Source organism: Muntiacus reevesi, chromosome X, assembly GCF_963930625.1.
Source record: "Muntiacus reevesi chromosome X, mMunRee1.1, whole genome shotgun sequence".
Taxonomy (NCBI): Eukaryota; Metazoa; Chordata; class Mammalia; order Artiodactyla; family Cervidae; genus Muntiacus; species Muntiacus reevesi.
In genome coordinates, this window is record NC_089271.1 from 31,302,662 (window position 1) to 31,322,420 (window position 19,759).

Below are 19,759 nucleotides of genomic sequence, written 5' to 3' on the forward strand. Positions count from 1 at the left end.
GAACCATTTTTTTTTTTTTAAGTAAAGACTAAGTTGCAACTAAGAAAGACAGCTTAGGATGTCCTAATAATTGGTTTCAACACCAATAGGGAGAACACAAAACCATGTCTACTTTACATATAGTTAAGAATGAAAAGTTCAGTTTTACGTAAGTCAGTATTGTTACTAAGATTTAGACCTTGTATAGGCAAAACATATACAGATTGGACTTCTGGTGCTTATTCAGATGGGCTGTGAATGATGCAATGAAACTAATCTTTGTGTTAGGCACAGGCATATAGAACTAATACTAAAATTGGCATGATTTGCCATAGAACACTAAAATAAATCCAAGAATTATTTTCTTATCAGGTTTTTAAGTTGTGTGTAATTTGCTGACAGATCAATATGGACAGATATCCGGATCACAGAGCTCTTCTAAGTCATGAATTCTCATTTGAATTAAAGAAGTAGGGAGGGAAGGAAAGAAGGAATTAAGGGATAAAGGAGAAAGGGAAGGAAGGAGGGAGGGGGAAAGGAAGAGAGGAAGATGTTTTTCACCCTTAATAAGAAGTCCCTGGTATCTTTTAGGACAAAGATGATTAATATAACTGCTGTGTAGTGTGAGCATTACTAATCATAAGAGTTTATTTGCTACCTTTAGCATGTCTTCTTTTTGCTGTGGTTTCTTTTTCTCAGATTCATCCAGAAGTGCGTCAGCCTGAATGATCCACTTTGTGATATGATCCACATTCTGGTCAAAGGTTTCCATGTGTTTCTGGTACTCCTTAATTTTACAGAGACAAACCATGACATACTATTAAGCAGACAGTATTTTTAAGTATTTGTCCTACTTGCCACAATTCTAAAATACAAAAATGTAGTAGCATTCAAATTCCTTTTAGGTGTAATCTCCATACAGAATGTAAGGATGGAAAAATATAATGTAGATATTGAATAAGAACCAACATTTACATGGAGTTGAGGATTTTGTGAACATAAAGACTATTATTGAAAGATGATATAATGTCTTTCTCGTGATAGAGAAGGGTTGAAAATCTTTTATCCTCTTCTCTTACCAACAAAAGGTTTAGCCACTCTTCTGCTCGAGAAGTGACGGCTATCCAGTTACTATTCAAAAGACTCAGCTTATCTTCGACCAAGGTCTCCTTCTTGCCCAAAACCGTTTTCAAGGCCTCTCCTAGCTCGGTAATGCTCTTTAGGTGAACCTTCTGTTTCTCTGTCTCTTTCTGAATAGCCTGTAGAAAGAACAGCATTTGAGCCTCACATAATATATTGTAGTCTTAAGATTTAATGCTTTTGAAATGACTATGCATCTAGTTACTATGGCAAGATTTTTCAGGGGTTTACACTTTCAACCATATCTTTGGGAATGATGAAAATCATATCCTATACATTGCAGTTCTTTACTGGGTATATATGGATATGCATTTATACATAAATGCATGTTTATGATTATTTCCACTTAATCATAAGCATACATACTATCAATCTAAACATATTTATATTTACTTAATTGGTATATGTATTGGATAAATGTAGATCTTGGAAAACCCATCCACCAATAAGCAACTGCTTTTAGAAAATTCAGCCATTTTTGCTCTCCTGAAATGCTATAGCAGGAATTTGTAGATTTTTAGTGTCACAAATCTGTTTGGCATCTGGCAAAACTCAAATATCCCTTCTCATAATAATGTTTTTAAAAGCATAAAATTAGATACACTAGATTTTAAATAAAAATAATTATACTGCAATAAAAATAGAAAATATATATTTTTTTAATTTGTGAGGTGGCAGTAAATGTTTTCTTTCCTAACGTGTAACTATAATGATCTAGCAACAGACATTTAGGATAATTTCAAAGTAGTGATGAGCACAACTGGTGTTTTGAATTATACTGAATGACTAGAATGTCATATAAAATTATCTTTCATAAATTTATCTGTGACTGGTGGTAAATTCACAGGAACTACTGATATCACTAGGGTTTGCTGCTCACACACATAACTGAAAAAACTGGTTAATTTCAGTTAGAAGTAAAGAGATACTATTAAAATCCCTTAAGAGAGCACCAACACTTCCTAAGACTTGATTTTCAAACCCGAAAACAAGCACATTCAATATTAGAAATTATGTAAAAAAAAAGAAAAAGAAAAAAAAAAGAAATTATGTAGAGAGTTGATGGGAAATTGATTCTAGTACAAACGTTTACTGTCAGCTCTATCTGCAGCCCTTTCTTGTGACACGTTGCGGTGGACCACGTGACCCTTTTGCATTTCCCTGCCTCTACTCTCCCCCCTCCCCCACCCACTCCCCCATCTCTCCCTTACCCACATACAGTTGATGGACATTCCCTGGTGGGTAAGTTTGAACCAAACAGATACTCTCTCAAGAAGTTTAACTAAGAGATACGGAAAGTAGGGTAACACCTCAGCTGAGAAATCATTTGGAATGAAGCTGATGTCTTTACCATAGCTAGTCAAAGCCATAGTAGGACAAATTCTTACTGGGAAACAGCAGTGACAAGAACTGGAGGGAGACCTTTTGCACAGAGGAACATGAAATATATGCACAGAGAGTAAGAAAAGTGGTTCAAGTAAATGAGAAAAAGGTGGTCCCTAAGAGCATATATCCTTAGTTCTAGATGTTCTCAAGATGCCTTTTCTAGATTTGTAATACACCGAAATAATTCTTATGGTTGCCTTTCCTCCATATTATCAGGTCATAGTCTACTTGAAATTTAGGTAAATCTACAAATACACACACACACACACACAAATACCAAATAAGGAAGGGGATAAATGAGGGTATAAACTAATTTCTATACAAAAGACAATCACTGTTTCTTCAATTCTAAGATAGGCTTTTCTATTTGTATTTTTCTTTCTCAATGCAAAAATATCTGAAATTAAGGTAATTAATGCTCAATGAACTTATCCGCTACCACGCAGAGGATCATTTGTAATGTAGGTGTCATCTGTTGTACATGAGTGAGCACAGCAGTTCATAAAATGAATTCCTTCACATATTAATGCTACTGAGTTCCTGTTAAATGCATCACTGTTTTAGCAGAGACATAGGGGATTTTATTCAGCATCTTTTATGAAATTATGAGAAATGCTCTTTTGGGGGAGAAAAAGTCCTTCTGGATTTTGACTTGTGAGTGTCATGGACTAGATTTCGGTCCTTTCATTCCCTTTGTCTGTACCCTTTGTTAGTACACAATCTTTACAACTATATGTGGTGGCCATTGTTCCAGGTACTGTGAATAAAAGGATAGAAACAAAGTCCTTACCCTTATAAAACTTATATTTGAGTATGAAAAAAAAACATGAAAATGTATGCAAATGATCATTTCCTACTTCCTGTATTCCAAACTACTGCCTTGTCACTAGAGTTCATTTATTCCTAAAGGTAACACTTCACAAAGTTAAATCTTAATTTATATTTGGATCACTAATTATTTCCAAAAATAGCTTCAGAAAGATGACACTATGTTTAAGTTTTGGTATAAAAAATTATGTACACAGACATCTGTCCCTTCCCAGGTCAGCCAAAGTGATGAAAGGTGATGGAAATTTCCAAATCTCAAAAGACATCAGAGAAGTTTTGAATTTAAGGAATAATGTTGCAAACAGTTAAGGAGTCACTAACAACTACTATGCATTAAAATCTACCCAAATTCTCCAGCTACTTCTCAAGAGAAAATGTTTAACACCCAGTGATACTTCATTCGGTCAATGAGCATAAGAAAACAAGAAATGTAGACTAATGTTTGATTTCATTTCAGGTTTTGCAATGTTATCAAACTCAAGTATACTGAAGTTAGCACCAACATGAATATGAACTTGAAAAAAAAAAAAAACAGTGATCATTGTAGTAGTTTGCAACTACTTATGGCCAAAAGTGACTCAGGAGAAAATTTACACTCCTTCTGTAAAAAGACCTAAAGCTGAACATTTACATGTAGTATTCAAGAACAAACGAGTATTGAATCACTTGTATAAATGCTATTTTGGGTTAGGAAATATATTGTGCTTGTTTACTGAATTAAAAAAAAATTTCCCTCAAAAGCATTTTGAATTAATGGCATGACTTACAAATAATAAATCTTAGATTTTAAGAAACTTGCTGATCTTGCTCTGTGATGCAAAGACTTCAACTTTGATGTGTTAATGAACATCAGATGCTTAACACTCACTCTACCCTGTGTCATTCACTGCCAGAGATAAAGAAGGAGGCAATCTGTGTATACTCTGCTCTAATGTTACCTAAAGTGTAGCTGTAGAGAAAAGTTGGAATGCAATCATTTTGCTATTATATTAGAAAGAACATAATTTGGAGGAAAGGATAATTCATGACCGGGATAATTCATGGCTGGGATAAGTGTGAATGGATTTAACGGAGAGGTAATGCTTGAAATCAGAGTTTACCATAAAGGACTGGATGGTTTAGACTGACTAAAGACTGTATAAATGATGAGAAAGTATGAAGGTTGGAATGAAATGTCACCAAAAGGGGAATCAGTTCAGTTCAGTTGCTCAGTCGTGTCTGACTCTTTGCAAGGAAGAGGAAAAGGGGAATATGGGGCACTAACTGGAAACTAAAAACATATATTTTATGATGCCAAGGAACTATTTTCCCATACATTAAAAGTTTCCTACAACAGAAGAACGTCTATACTTGCAGATATATTGAGAACTGAATTACTAAATTCAACTATAGCTACTGTGTTGGTCATTCTCTTTACACCCTCACCTGGTACTCTTAAGAAAGGTAGACTTAAAACAAACAGAAAAAAGGTAGACTTACTTATGGGGTTGGTGAGATGGATAAATCGAATTGAAAATGCATTTCTTCCTCTTAAAATGCATTAAGTCCTCAGCATACATGTCCCCTTCTGTTGCCTTATAAAGTGAGGGCTGGGGAGGGTTTTGGAAGGTCTACCCTTTTGAATGGGCAAGTTCAAATTCAATGATTAAACTGAATAAATTGAAACTCAGCTCTTTTAGTTTTTTCAATCTTACAGTAATGTGACAGCTTCTAGGATCGATTTTAAAGCTGAATTAAAAGCAAAATTATGAACACTCAGTTTTATTTTGACTTATGACATGGTAGAAAGAAATCTGAGTACTGAAAAATTGATGCTTTTGAACTGGGTGTTGGAGAAGGCTCTTGAGAGTCCCTTGGACTGCAAGGAGATCCAACCAGTCAACCCTAAAGGAAATCAGTCCTGAATATTCATTGGAAGGACTGATGTTGAGGCTGAAGCTCCAATACGTTGGCCACCTGATGCGAAAAACTGACTCATTGAGAAAGACCTTGATGCTGGGAAAGACTGAAGGCAGGAGGAGAAGGGGATGACAGAGGATGAGATGGTTGGATGGCATCACCAACTGGATGGATGAGTTTGAGCAAGCTCTGGGAGTTGGTGACAGACAGAGAGCCTGGCGTGCTGCAGTCCATGGGGTCGCAAAGAGTTGGACATGACTGAGCGACTGTAATGAACTGAATTGATGCCATGGTCATAAGTCTTGTTTCAGGAGTTTTAACAGCAGCTAAATGTGAACTATCTACTTGGTGTTCTTAGGTTTTATGATACAGGAGAAAATGTCAGATAACAGTAGAACTCAATGCAGATTTAAATTGTCACAACACCATTTCCATATGTCCTCCTTTCTTTACTAGGATACTGCAAAATTCTTGTCTATTTGATCTTCTTTTATCTCTTGCGCAAGTTCTCCCTATATGAAGGGTTGACTAACCCATTAAAGGTATTTTAAAAGGTTACCCTCCCCATTGAATTCTGCCTTCAGTCAGTCTGCATAAATATTATACCATTTCTGGTCATCAGAGATGAGAGAGAGTTTTCACCTTTAGCTACAAAATATATTCATGGGAAGTAAGTGAACAAATCATCACATTACCACAATTCTAACATGTGCATTTGCACATATTAAAGTTTCTGAAATGAGATAAAACTTGCAATTTATATTCACATTTAAGGGAGTGGTGTTTCTTTTGATCCACAACATCTATAATTAAATCAAGTGTATCACTTGATCTCATATGTCTTAAATGTGATAAAATATGATATTAGTTGTTTTTTAGGCCCCAGTATTACTGTCATGGTTTGAGGATTAGAACACATTTTATTATTAAGCTAATGTTATGGAATGATATAATGATAAATCTTAAAAGACTGTAAAACAGTAAGGAGTGGATTTTATAGTAATGTGTATTGACTTTTTATTAATAATGTATTGTCTATTAAAAAGAATTTCATGAAGGCAGAATACATAGAACAGAAATTATAGCTATAACTATAATGACAGTGAATAGTGACTTCAGTGGCATTTAACAGATGTTCTATTTTCTAAGTAACAGCTGCTTGATGCATTCATTGTACCAAGTTAATGATCTGCTAGTGTTATTTCACTTCACAGATAAATTACTGTGCTCTCTTAAAAAAAAAAAAAAGATATGCAATTTTTCATGGGAATGATAGTGCAACAGACTTTAGAAATAAGTAATAGTTCTCATGCTTTTACAGCTAAGAGGAGTGATAAGTTGAGGCAATTATCCAGATAATCTAGGACCAGAGGCCAGATCTCTTTAAACTGTGAAAGGTGATTGTTTGAGGGAAAAAAAAAAATCAGGACATGGTTGGCTGAACTGAACATAGATTTCCTAAGGCTGCTAGCCTTGCATTAGCTAGTAGTTCTCAAACTGTGCTGAATATGAGATTTAGAGACACTGACCTCACAGACCAATTAAATCAGAATTTCTGGGGGTGGGCACTCAGCACTGATAGGCGTTTAAGGTTCTCAGATGATTTCAATGTGCAACCAATATATGAGAACCACTGGCGAAACAGAATGATACATTCTGTCACGTGACTGTCATTAAATTTTAGGAATAAAGAGACAGTCAAAGAAGAGAAGGATAACTGAGTAAAGTTATAATTGTTCTTCTTAATGTTGACTATTATAAACATCTATCTCTGAAATATATGCGAAAATCATGACTTGTTACATCAGTGACTAGACATCAATTGTTTTATGTTATTTAATACTCCGAGTTAAACTCAGCATTTATGTATGTGTATGTGTATGTGGTTCTCACAGGTAACTCTTGGTATCCCAAGACTGGTGTTAAGAAAAACTAATGGGCAATCTATGCAAAATGGTAAATATGAACTATCTAAAATGCTGAAGGATTTAAACTCTCAAAGGACCAATTATTTTTCAGGGAATTCTATTTAACCATTTTAATTTTTAGCTAACACTGTGGATATTAAAAGGTTTTAATGTGGCTGAATTATTTAACAGGCTTTGAACTTTTGACTACTGAAATTAAATGAGGAATAAAAGAAATCTGTTAGTGGTTAAAGTCAGTAAATCATGTAGATTAAACTTTGCTGAAGCTTATATTTTCCAAACATAATGATCATCAGAGATATAAACTTCTATTTATTACATAAATATTTTTCTATGGTTAGATTTCTGTGTTCAATTCATATGCTAAACAATTGCAGCCAGTAAAGGGATAGTCAGAATTGATTTACTTAAACCTGTCCTCCGGAATGCGTCCTCTGTGTCTTCATTTTAGAACATTACCTACTCATCATTTCATCAGGACACTGACTACTCAGCCAGATGGAGACATCTTTTGCCACCCTCCTTGAAGGCTAGATACGATCATGTGACTAAGATCTGCCAAGTGGAATTTTGGCTTATTTCTTACAGCCACCCAGCCTGCACTTAAATACATGAATGTCATTGATTCCCAATAAATAGAAATATAATATTTGTTTTTGTGATAGGAGGAAAAGAAAAGTAAGGCCAATGTAACTTTTAATCTGTAGGCTCTGTACACTCACTACTCTAATGATTTCACAATATATATGATCCTGAACTAATAACTGTAAGTCAATATCTTATCTCTAACAAATCTATCCTGAACAGGAAGGAAAAAGAAATTCATTCTCTACTATTTATTTGAAAATAAAGTGCAGTTAATAAATTTTTACAACTGCTTGTCATCCGAATCTACATGGAGAAAATCAGTTTTCAGTTTTGGTCTCACTGTAGGATTAAGTTTTTACATAATGCAATTAAAAGTTCCCAAATTTGGTTAATCAAGATATACATCTTGCATTAAAAATAAAGCACAGATCTCTTAAACATATAGTTAATGCAGGCATGTGTTTGTTAAATTTGAATAAAAACTGAGGGAGCATATTGTGCTATGATTTATTTTTTTCTAAATGCCCAGTGACTTGGCAAAGTTTAAGGTGAAAACACACTATTAATATCAACTATTTAGTTTATATCAACATACTTTCAAGTAATCCAGTAATATGTCAACTGAAAAACAAAAATTAAGCTATTGGTGCTTTGACCTTGAATTGTAGAGCACAATGATGCCTGACAGTTGTCAGAGAAACATTAAGAATCTACAAGCTGAGGAATAAAGGAAACCCAGGGCTGTTTGGTGGTAGAAATGACAGGGGCCATAAAGACCCCGTGAGATTTTTTATTTTTTTTATGATTGTGACATCAATAATTTGCTCATCTTGCAAGTTTGTCCAACCTAACTGCCTGAAGTTTCCGCATCTTTGCCTTCCTCATGGCAATGGGGTCCATCTGAATAGTTTCTCTTAAGCAAGCTAGGGAACACAGAGTCACATCTTTGAACTGACTTTCTGACTAATGATGTATATATATATATATATATATATATATATTTTAAGGACTTATTCAGAACCTACCTAATACTAAATAACCATTGGAGAAAATCTGGCTGAAGGTTCCCATTGGCTTTATTGTGATTCTGAAATATACAGTTCAACTACCGATGAATTTTTGAGGGAAGGGAAAATGAAGCATGATAACATTTATGGTTCTATTATTGCACATTAACAGCTCCTTAAAAAATCATATTGCACTGTGTCTTCATATATGCTAAAAATAACCTTCAGTGATATAGGTTTTACCTTTCCCCAGGCAACTTCAGAATCCAAATTACTAGGCATTCCTTCAACTGCTGATCTCTTTGTCAGTTCCATATCTGTAGCTGCCAGCCATTCTGTCAAAGCATTCATTTCCTTTCGCATCTTACGGGACAATTTCAAGCATTTCTCCAACTGTTGCTTTCTTTCTGTTACCTGAAAAGAATGACCATAAAATGTCATTTGGTTTACTTTTTCAATTCAAGTTTGATTATAGCCACTTAATTAGAACTTTCATATTTCTGTCATTTTAAAATAACCTTCTTCTTGAAAAAAATCATATTTTAGAAACATTACATATTCTGAATATTAATAGTGAATAAACACAGTCTATGAAAGATGAGATCCTTTATCCAAAAGGTAGCATCCTGTATGAGGGAGAAAGAAAAGCTACTACTACTTTCTCTAATATAAATAAAATTAATTTATGGCCACAGTTTTTAAATAAATAAAATGATATAAGTCAAACCGAAGACATGGCATGTTTCTTTTAGAAAACCTTCAGTCATCTGTCAAAGAGATGGGCAACATTTACAATCCTCTATATACAAATGAGGCTTGCCCTTGCTGTTAAGTAATCAAAATGGGCAAAGAATACTATTTCTCTCCAGAGGCAAAGGTATTTGTAAAATATTTAGAACAGTCGATTTTACTGTCATTGCATCTTTGAAATGTCTCATTTTTGCACAAAAACAACATGAAGAATAGGTCACTTTCTCCTTAAACATTAATTTATCATTTAAAGAGAGTAAAAAAGTTGGCACCATAACACAATTTTACTCTGAAAATCATGACTTAATCCTGTGTTTCAGTTCTCAGTGTTTAAAACTAAGACTCTCAAAGTCAAATTCGTCCATGTTCTTACACAGAGAATGAACAAATTTGTGTTTCTCCACCACTCTTCTGATGTTCTTACATCTTAGGAATGGGTTGGTTGGCTTTAATAAAAAGCCCAGAATCTATTATCTCCTGATATATATGTGGGTGTGGAAACAAAAATAGAATAAATAAAAATCAATGATATATTAGCTCTGAGAAGATATACACACATATATATTTTGTTGCTGTTTAGTCTCATGTCTGACTCTTTAGGTACCCCATGGACTGTAGCCCACCAGGCTCCTCTGTCCATGGGATTTCCCAGGCAAGAATACTGGAGTGGGTTGCCATTTCCTTCTCCAGGGGATCTTTCCGACTCAGAGATAGAGGTCGAACCCACATTTCCTGCTTAGAGATGGATTCTCTACCACTGAGCCACCAGGGAACCACCCCACCCCCCCATATATATGCATATATGTAATTTACAACCAGTAATGCAGCCATAAGCATGAAGAAATGCCACAGTGAAGATTTTTTTCTAATTAAATGCTGCAATGAAAATAAATACCCTGAAATTTTTAGACAAATTACAAATACTCAACAAAATTTGCTTCTTTAACAGAGGTGGGCACACATTAAAAAAAAATTTACCTGTTGAAGCTGCAGATTCAATGTTTGTTTTACAGATTTTTCCTTCTATTCTTCCCTTCAGAGAAGTGAAAGCATTTGCCATTTTGAGTGTAAGGATTTTATTTGTGTGCAGCAGGAAAAAATATACACCTTCATGGTGTGTTTCTATGCATAGCTATTTTTTCTATGCATTATTGATAGAAAAGAATTCTAGATTCAGTATTTCAAAGAAATTCTATCTTCCCAGAGCTCATGCTTTACTGATTTTTATTTATTTGATTTTGTTTATATCCAGCTAAATAGTTTTTTAATAAAACAGGAGATACTGCCATCTTAAGGAAAATAGAGTTTTACACTTTTTCTTTTTCTGGTGGAAAAGTGATACATTTAAAATAGTGCCACCTGCAGTAGAAACTTTCAGCCATCACCGTTTCATGAACACTTAAACATGTATGTGAGGCTTACACGTATATTGAGACTTTGAGTATGAGCATTTGAGGTTGCAATGAGCATTGCTATTTATGTATATTGTTATATAATTTAAAGTATACAGGGGCCATATAAGGAACTGTAAGTATTATTATATCTATGTTCCTAGGTGTAATATCTCTTGATGAAATGAAATAGCTTTAGATAAGAAACTCTTTGATTTTTAGTCAATGAACAATTAAGATAAGTTGGTGATATTAATCAAACTAATAAAACTGTTTTAAGAAAAGGGTCATGGATGGAACTGAAATCCCCGCAAATTGATAAGTTGAAACCTAAGCCCGCATGTGACCTGTATTTGAATACAGGGTGTTTAGAAAGTAATTAAGGTTAAATGAAGTCATGAGGATGTGACCCTAATCAGATAGGATTATGGCCCTACTAGCAGAGGAAGGAAAAGTTATCCCTCCCACTCTCCCCATCCCTCTCATCCTCTTCTTTCCTCCCCCCCCCACCACCAATCCCTCCTACTCTCCCTCCCTCTCTATCATGCGAGAACACAGTAAGAAAGTGGCTTTCTGCAAGCCAGGATAAAGGTCCTTATTAGACTGACACCTTGATCTTGAACTTCTAAGCCTCCTGAACTGTGAGAAACAAAATATTCTTGTTTAAGCCACCTACTCTATGGTATTTTGGCATGGTAGCCTAAGCTGATTAATACAAAAATTAATATATATAGACTGAACTGAGGCAAGTAAAAATGATATAAATTCTGAAGATGATTAAAATAGAATGGCTTGCATATTTATATAAAATGATAATATATTAAGATATCCCATTTCCTTTGTTTTCATAAAATAAAACCATCACTGCTGAAGGTGCTTGGAAGATTTAAATATGGACAATTTTATGTGACTTTGCCATTTTCTGTAATATGATATTATACATATTCCCTTTATCACTAATGTTTCTAAATCTTTATTTCAAAAATAAATGGCTGCCCTACATTTTTTGCAGTGTTCTGTCATGTTTTTAAAACTAAGTATGATTTCTTAGTAATCGTTCATTTTGCTTTAATGATATTACTTAGTGCCAAACGGGTAGATAAACATACACTTTCAAATATGTATTTTCAGGAATAAATAGGTCTTTACATCCTCAGAAGAACCATTCACTCCTTAATAATAATCAACTCAGGGCACTAATAGCCTTCTAATGTCATTTTTACTGTTCTAAATTCTAAGTGATTTATTTTACATTATTTATGTTGAATTTACTCTTGCAAAGACCTTGTACAAATTCTTCAAGGCAAAGAAAAAGCCCAGGCAATAATTTATACTTGAAAAAGCAGACTCTTTCAAAACATGTGAAATATAAATTAGAAGGTTTTTAAAATAAACTAAATAATTTAGATTTTTAAAGATATCAATTGTGCATAATTACTGACTCTTGCTTAACAATATATAAGGAAAGTGGGAAGGGACCAGTGTTTATGGTTTCCGACTGTCAACTAATAAGAATCGTTATTTTCAGATTTTCATTTGAATCTAAAATTCACTTTCTCTCAGTGATAAGTAATTTGCAATTCATAGCTTTAGGTCATGACCTTCAATCTACTTTCAGGGTGCAATATTACAATTCTGCCTTTGGATGGCTAGTTCTCAAATGTGGGCAAGCATTTACATTTGTGTCTAAGATGAAGTGACAATTTTCTCATTGATGTTGTTATATTAAATAAAATTGGGAATTTGAGCTGCAAAAATATTAATAGACTCTTTTCTCCCCATTGGTCTCAGTAAAGCTGTTTCTATGTAGAATGTATCAACTCCATTGTACCTAAATATAAGTAGGCATCTTAGTTTATAAAATTACCAGCCTTCCAGTCATCACAAGTAAATATATACAATGAAAAGAAGGGACAAGTTTAGAACAATGGAACTCTTTCAGAACTATCTGATGGACCAGTAAAAATGTCTCTGAGTTTTATGTATTTTTAAATATGGAGTTGAATGTAGAGACTCACTGATTAATTATTGTTTCTTAATAAGAATCACACATGGGAATATATCTCTATGTATGTATATATGTCTGTATGTATATATATCTGTATCCATGTATACATGTGTCTATCTGTAGGAAGTAAATGATTTAGACCTTCTAACATATCAATCGTACATAATTACCTACTCTTGCTTTACAATATAGAAGGAAAGTGGCAAGTGGCCAGTGTTCATGATTTCAGCACAAACCTTTGCTCCCAGCTCATTATAATGCAACTTCAAAGCCGTTACTCTTTCATCAAGCTCCTTAGGGTTTTCCGTCTGCTTCTTCTGTACAATTTGACGTCCAGTTTTAATCACCATTTCCACTTCAGACTTCACTTCACTCAGACTTTTATACAAGTTCTAAGTTAGAACATAAAACAAAACAGAATAATAAGCAATAGTGTCTGACTCATACTATCATTAATAAAAAAAATGAGTAGAGATCACCTGACTTGCTATTTTATGGTTTCAGTTTTAACAGAGTAGCATTTTGCAGCTGTGATCAATATCTAGCTTTTGAAATTTCTATTGATTTAATGCTTCCAGTTGTAATTACATGTACATACACAGGCGTGCATATTGTGCAGTTTTGTTTACCAAAGTAAGCGTACATCATGCATATATTTAATTCTTCAGCCCATGTTTACAAAGATCATTTTTAAAAGCTCTATGACTTCTATTTTAAATTCTGCAATTATATAATTCTAGCTGTGACATGGGAAAATTTCATTTACTCATTCCCCAGCTGTTTATTGAATGCCTATTTATACTAGACAGTATTTGAGTCACTAGACAATCAGTGCTGGTCAAGCTAGACACTGTTCTCAGGGTGCTACGTTATAGTCAGGTTCAAATGTCTGAATTGCCAGACTGTAATTCTAACACATATTAAATCATATAAAATGAGGGAATATAATCTTAAATGTTAATTAAGTGATATAAATTTATTTTCTTAATGGAGCTGATCAATTAAATGTAGACTAATATAAAGTACTATGTAAAACTCAAGTACATCACAACTATAAAGAACACATATATTGGTTCACAACAGTATACTGCTGTAACAAATTCTCATTAAACAAGTGTCATAGCTTTCTCTTGTAGCTACTTTACTTGGAAAGATATGTATGTTTGAATGTATGTGTGTATGTACGCATGCATATGTATACACATGCATATGTATACAGGCATACGTTTAATAGTTTATATATTGTCACATTAAGTTGTTCAATGGTGAGTCTAAACAACAAATACTTATTGGCACTAAGAAATAAAGTTGCTAGTAGGTATTGCAAGTACTGTTATTTGGGAGTTAGAATAGAAATTGAGTATGCTTTTTTTTCCTTTTCAGTTTAGAATCAATTAAAACAAAGCATTTTGTGAACTCTGAGCAATTATCCTCTTCATTAAGGCTACATACATAAACTTTTTTCACCCTAATTCCCCCTTTGGTGATCACTTGAAGTTGCTATTATTCCTTTATTAATACTTGTGAGTTCTTTCTGAGCTTTTCATTTTTTTTAATTCATTTACTTCTTTAAGGAAATATAAATATATTTGGGTATTTATAAACATTTAAATCATTAACTGTCACACTGGGATTCAATTCCTGAATTCTGGAATCTGAGATATTTCCAAATGACTATTTTAAATGTTAGAAAAACTTTTTAAAATGTTAATGATTTACTTTTATGAAAATGAAAGTCGCTCAGTCGTGTCCGACTCTTTGTAAACCCATGGACTACATATTCCATGAAATTTTCTAGGCCAGAATACTGGAGTGGGTAGCCTTTCCTTTCTCCAGGGGATCTTCCCAACCCAGGTTTCCTGCATTGTAGGCGGATTCTTAACCAGCTGAACCACAGTACTGATGGCCATTTTTATCACTTCATTCAATAGAGAAAATATTTATCATTAAGAAAGAGAAATAAGTCTTTACATGTGTTCAGGTTCATGTTTTTAAGACTTTAACAGAACAAAAATCTTGAAAGCAAAGACCATGATTATGGTATATGTAACTGAGCATCTTAATAATGAAAAATACAAAAGTTGTAAAGAAAATATATCCTTATGGAAGGATGACCTGAATTGGTCCTGACATTTAAACCAGAAGCAGAAACAGATGATAAAGAATCCATCTGCAATGCGGGAGACCTGGGTTCGATACCTGGGTTGGGAAGATCCCTGGAGAAGGAGAAGGCTACCCACTTCAGTTTTCTTAGGCTTCCCCAGTGGCTCGGATGGTAAAGAATCCATCTGCAGTGTGGGAGACCTGGGTTTGATCTGTGGGTTGGGAAGATCCCCTCGAGAAGGGAAAGGCTACCCACTCCAGTATTCTTGCCTTGAGAATTCCATGTACAGAGGGTCCTGGCGGGTTAAAGTCCATGGTGTCACAAAAGAGTCGGACACAACTGAACAACTTTCACCTGAGAAATAAAGGTGACTTGTTTGGATCACCTGAGAAACAGATTGAGGAAACACTTTAATCTGGTTCCTTTGTACTGAGCTGAGTCAGGGCATAGTAATACCCAGCTGTAGGTAGCGTGTTTTTTTTTTTTTTTTTCCCCAGTTCATTTTGACTAGCAGAAAAGACTTATGAAGTACCATTAGAGACCTGTCCCTAGAAGAATGAACAGCTTGCCCTCTGTGAATATATTTAGCCATGATGATAATGTACTTAGGTCATTTTGCTTTCAATTTTTTGAAAAAATATAAGATGACATATATTCCCATATATTCCCATTGTTACTTATCTAATATATATGCTGCTGCTGCTAAGTCGCTTCAGTTGTGCCCGACTCTGTGTGACCCCAAAGACGGCAGCCCACCAGGCTCCTCTGTCCCTGGGATTCTCCAGGCAAGAACACTGGAGTGGGCTGTCATTCCATTAATATATATAACTGCATTCAAAATTTCTTTGGGGGGTAAGAATATTTATAATAATGATGCCACTAAAATGCAGCTTTCCTTACTAAGCAATATTGCTGAATAAAAATAATTCCATAATTTTTCACAAAGAAAATTTTTGTTTACAAAGAATGATATTTTTCCATTCATAATGATATGATGGCAATGTACCTAAGGGTTTATTTTTCATTTCTGTTATGTAATAGAAGCAGAAACAATACTTAAGCACAAAGTACTCAATAGATAAACTTTTTCCCTTTAATGTTACTAGCACTGTTTTTTCTATGTGGATTTCTACCTTGACATTCCATAGTACACTTAGATTTATATTAATACTTGTATTACTCTAGTAGATGCCCTCATAATTCAGCTCTATGTTATCAGAGAAGTCATCTGGCTTGGTGAATTTTCAATAACTGCAACAAAGAACACTACTCAAAATCCTTGTAGTGAAGATTTACACTACAGGCTAATCATATCTTCAATACCTATTTATTCTGTCTTGGTTGTCTGGCAGAATTTCACTGCATATCCAGGCCTGACTTTAAATGGAAAGATACTAGGACTTGGAGTAAGCATTCCTGGCTTGGAATCTTGCTTTTACTTTGTACTCAATGTTTGTCTTTAAATTCTCTCATTTAACCTGTGGCCCTGAGAATTAAGGGCTTGCCTGGCAGCTCAGCTGGTAAAGAATCCACCTGCAATGCAGGAAACCCCAGTTCGATCCTTGGGTCGGGAAGATCCCCTGGAGAAAGGATAGGCTGCCCACTCCAGTTTTCTTGGGCTTCCCTGGTGGCTCGGATGGTAAAGAATCTGTCTGCAATGTGGGAGATCTGGGTTTGATCCCTGGGTTGGGAAGATCCCCTGGAGAAGGGAAAGGCTACTCACTCCAGTATTCTTGCCTAGAGAATTCCATGGACAGAGAAGCCCGAGTCAGACATGACTGAGCAACCTTCCCCTGAGAAGTAAAGATGACTTGTGTGGATTGCTTTGCTTCCTTGGCACTCATTTCTAGAATCGTTTTTACTATTGCAGATAATTTCGCTGTTGCTGTTTCCAGACCAGTATGTTCTTCTTCAAGATTTCCATTTAAAAATATTTTCAAAGTTCCATAAGAATTAAACAAAGGTGATATTCTGCAGAGTCCTTGGAAAATTATAGACTCAAAGGAGACATTTTCAGAAGAGATATTAAGTGGCTACTATTTCAATAATAGTTCTTATTCTTGTCTGTCAATTCACTTGTGCACATTTTTGTTCTTGTACCCAATACTGTTCTCCTCATTCCAATAAGGAAGTCAAGGAGTAGCCATAAGCAATACGTACCACACAATGATTTAACTGTGACTGTACTACTTCCTGTTCAACACTCTTTGTTTCCAGTGCAGGCAAGTGCATCTTCACTTCATCTAAAATCATCTTACTTTCCTGTAGACGCTGCTCAAAATTGGCTGGCTTCTGGAACAATCGGAATTTCATGGAAACATCTTGCATTTTTTTCTGTAAAGACAGTGCAAGAAAACATGGATTTGATTTTGCCTTCCAAACAATAACCAGTCATACTTTTGTTAATGTATTTTCCTTTATTCTGGAAGATACACAAGGATAGAAATAAAAACAAACCAAAGCAACACTTTTTCCATTTGTCCAGCACAAAGAACACATGCATTTGGGAGAAGAATTCAGCAATCATTCTTAATGTGATACTAAATAAAAGACAAGTTATTAACCTATTTTATCCTAAAAATGTACAATTCAAAACAGCATGTATCATTTATATCTCATTTGTAGCTTTCAAATAATGCCCTTAACCTCAATTTGTTAATAAGCAAGTTATCTAATGTAAACAATATTTTAATATCCAACTAAAACAAGGTCCTTAGTTAGTGGAATAATATGTACCTGTGCCACTTCAATTTGGGATAGTACCCGTTGAGCAGTTTCCTTTCCTTGGTAATGTTTCTTCATTTCTTCTAAACTGATCTCATGACTCGTCAAATCAGATTGGATTTTCTGTTGGGAGTACAGCATTATAAGTCAGCATGCTCTGCAAGTTATTGCAAACAACAAGTCACTTTCCAAGAAAATGAAATTCAGAAACTCTCTCAAAACATTATTATGATGTGGCTTCTTACAACATGACAGTAGGCAGATTTTTTTTACTTACCAAAAATTACAAAAAATGAAATGACTTAGTTATCTCCTATTGGGATTAGTAATACAAATTAATTATACTTTTGAATCAGTGTTCATGAACAGCTATTTCACATATAATTTTTAGTAGATATTTTGAAGAAAAGTATACTTTACTGAATCACTTTTCTGTCCACCTGAAACACTGTAAACCAATTATACTTCAACAACAACAACAAAAGAAGAGCACAGTTTAAAAAGAAAAGGTTAGAAGGTCATGGACTTGATAGAGAAGAACAGAAGGAGGGCTTGGAAGAGATGTGGTTATTGTCTAACTGGTCACCAAAGTCCTGGCTAAGGGAAATATGGACTTGTATACAAATCTCTGAAATGTTAGTTCCAGGATGGAAGAATACTATCACGGTCCCATGTCTTTTTTAAAAAAAAATATGGTTGTTTTGCATATGACATACGTTTTCACAATTTTAAGAATCTATCATCTTGTCATAGTTTCTTGTAATTTCTGAATTATTTCCATAAGCAGGTGTCAATATCACATGTGTCAGATGGACCTTCCAGGGACTGAGGGAGGCTTCAGAGCAGATTACTGAAGGGGTGGGATGCTGTCCCAGGTAGAGTCTCAGACAGTGATGCAGATTTGACAAGGTTTATATTAATCTAGTGAGGAATCCTGGAAAAGTCCCACATTGAACAGGGACAGCCAAATCCTACATTCATCTCATGCTCAGTCACTGGTTGGGGCTCTTCTAGAAAGAATGTGATCTCAGCTCAAAAGCTCAGTTGGATTCGGAAGGGGCTGGAGTTGGGGGCTGTGAGCTTCACTGAAGGTGATCTGAGCTGCCCACTTCTATGATCGCTCTAAGCACAGTTACTAACAGACACACCCAGGAAGTATCTACTTATATCTAATATGTGAAAATTACATTCTTTTACCTTTGATTTTACATTCAAATCTGACCAAAGGCAAGATGTTAGCCATTATTAATTTTAAAAAAATAGCTAACTGTTGCAGCAATAAGTCATAATGAGGAAGTTGCATGTGGACAGTATTCCTTAATAGTGATCTTTACTCAGAAATTCTGGGCTATATTTCAGTTAAATTTCAAACAAACTCTGTATCTAGGAAAGGGAAGCTAAATGTCTCAACTGCCTTGCTTTCTGATACATACTTAATAGCTTCCTACAGAGATTGCTTTTTAGACTTAAAATAACCAAAAAATTTCTATATTTTCTAAAATAAGAAAAGACATGTATGATCAAGTTGTATTTAAAAGAATATTTGTATTTGACCTATACACTTCTGAGCCAGTTACAGGAGTGGGTCACATCCTGCAGTGTGCAGAGGCAAAAACGATAAAATCATTCACTTCTTCCTATCAGATCCAGCAAAAATTAGCTACTGGTCAAATTATACTAATTTAAATGTAAGTCATTGCCAGATTATCATAAATAAGAGAAGAAAATGATTAACTTATACCATAGGACCCATAAAATTTTCATGCACAACAATTTGTATAATGCATATTAGCATAACCTAATTTACACCAATTGGAGTCAATTGCAGTACATATTACTGGAAAATAACACCAGTTTGCTTAGCAGTTACCAAAGAGAACTACAGCCCTGAAATGAGTAATAAAAATTATTCCAAGAAAATGGATTAAGTAGTGAAGGAGTTTTTCAGAATACAAGGTTATAAATGTACAGATACACCTTGATATTAATCCTTAACATATTGATCCTAACAATTATAAAGGTAAAGT

At 34.5% G+C, this 19,759-nt stretch overlaps 1 protein-coding gene across 2 annotated transcripts in view; it reads right to left on the bottom strand.

Moving 5' to 3' along the window:
- Positions 1–19,759, bottom strand: part of DMD (dystrophin) — a 2,163,935-nt gene that overhangs the window by 1,287,121 nt on the left and 857,055 nt on the right. For both annotated transcript variants that reach the window (XM_065915496.1, XM_065915495.1), the window contains 6 exons: positions 17,745–17,855; positions 17,169–17,342; positions 13,141–13,296; positions 8,999–9,169; positions 1,059–1,238; positions 638–766 (listed from right to left, as the gene is read on the bottom strand). In XM_065915496.1, coding sequence (XP_065771568.1) covers positions 638–766; positions 1,059–1,238; positions 8,999–9,169; positions 13,141–13,296; positions 17,169–17,342; positions 17,745–17,855 — 921 coding nt within the window. The remainder of the gene's footprint in view (positions 1–637; positions 767–1,058; positions 1,239–8,998; positions 9,170–13,140; positions 13,297–17,168; positions 17,343–17,744; positions 17,856–19,759) is intronic.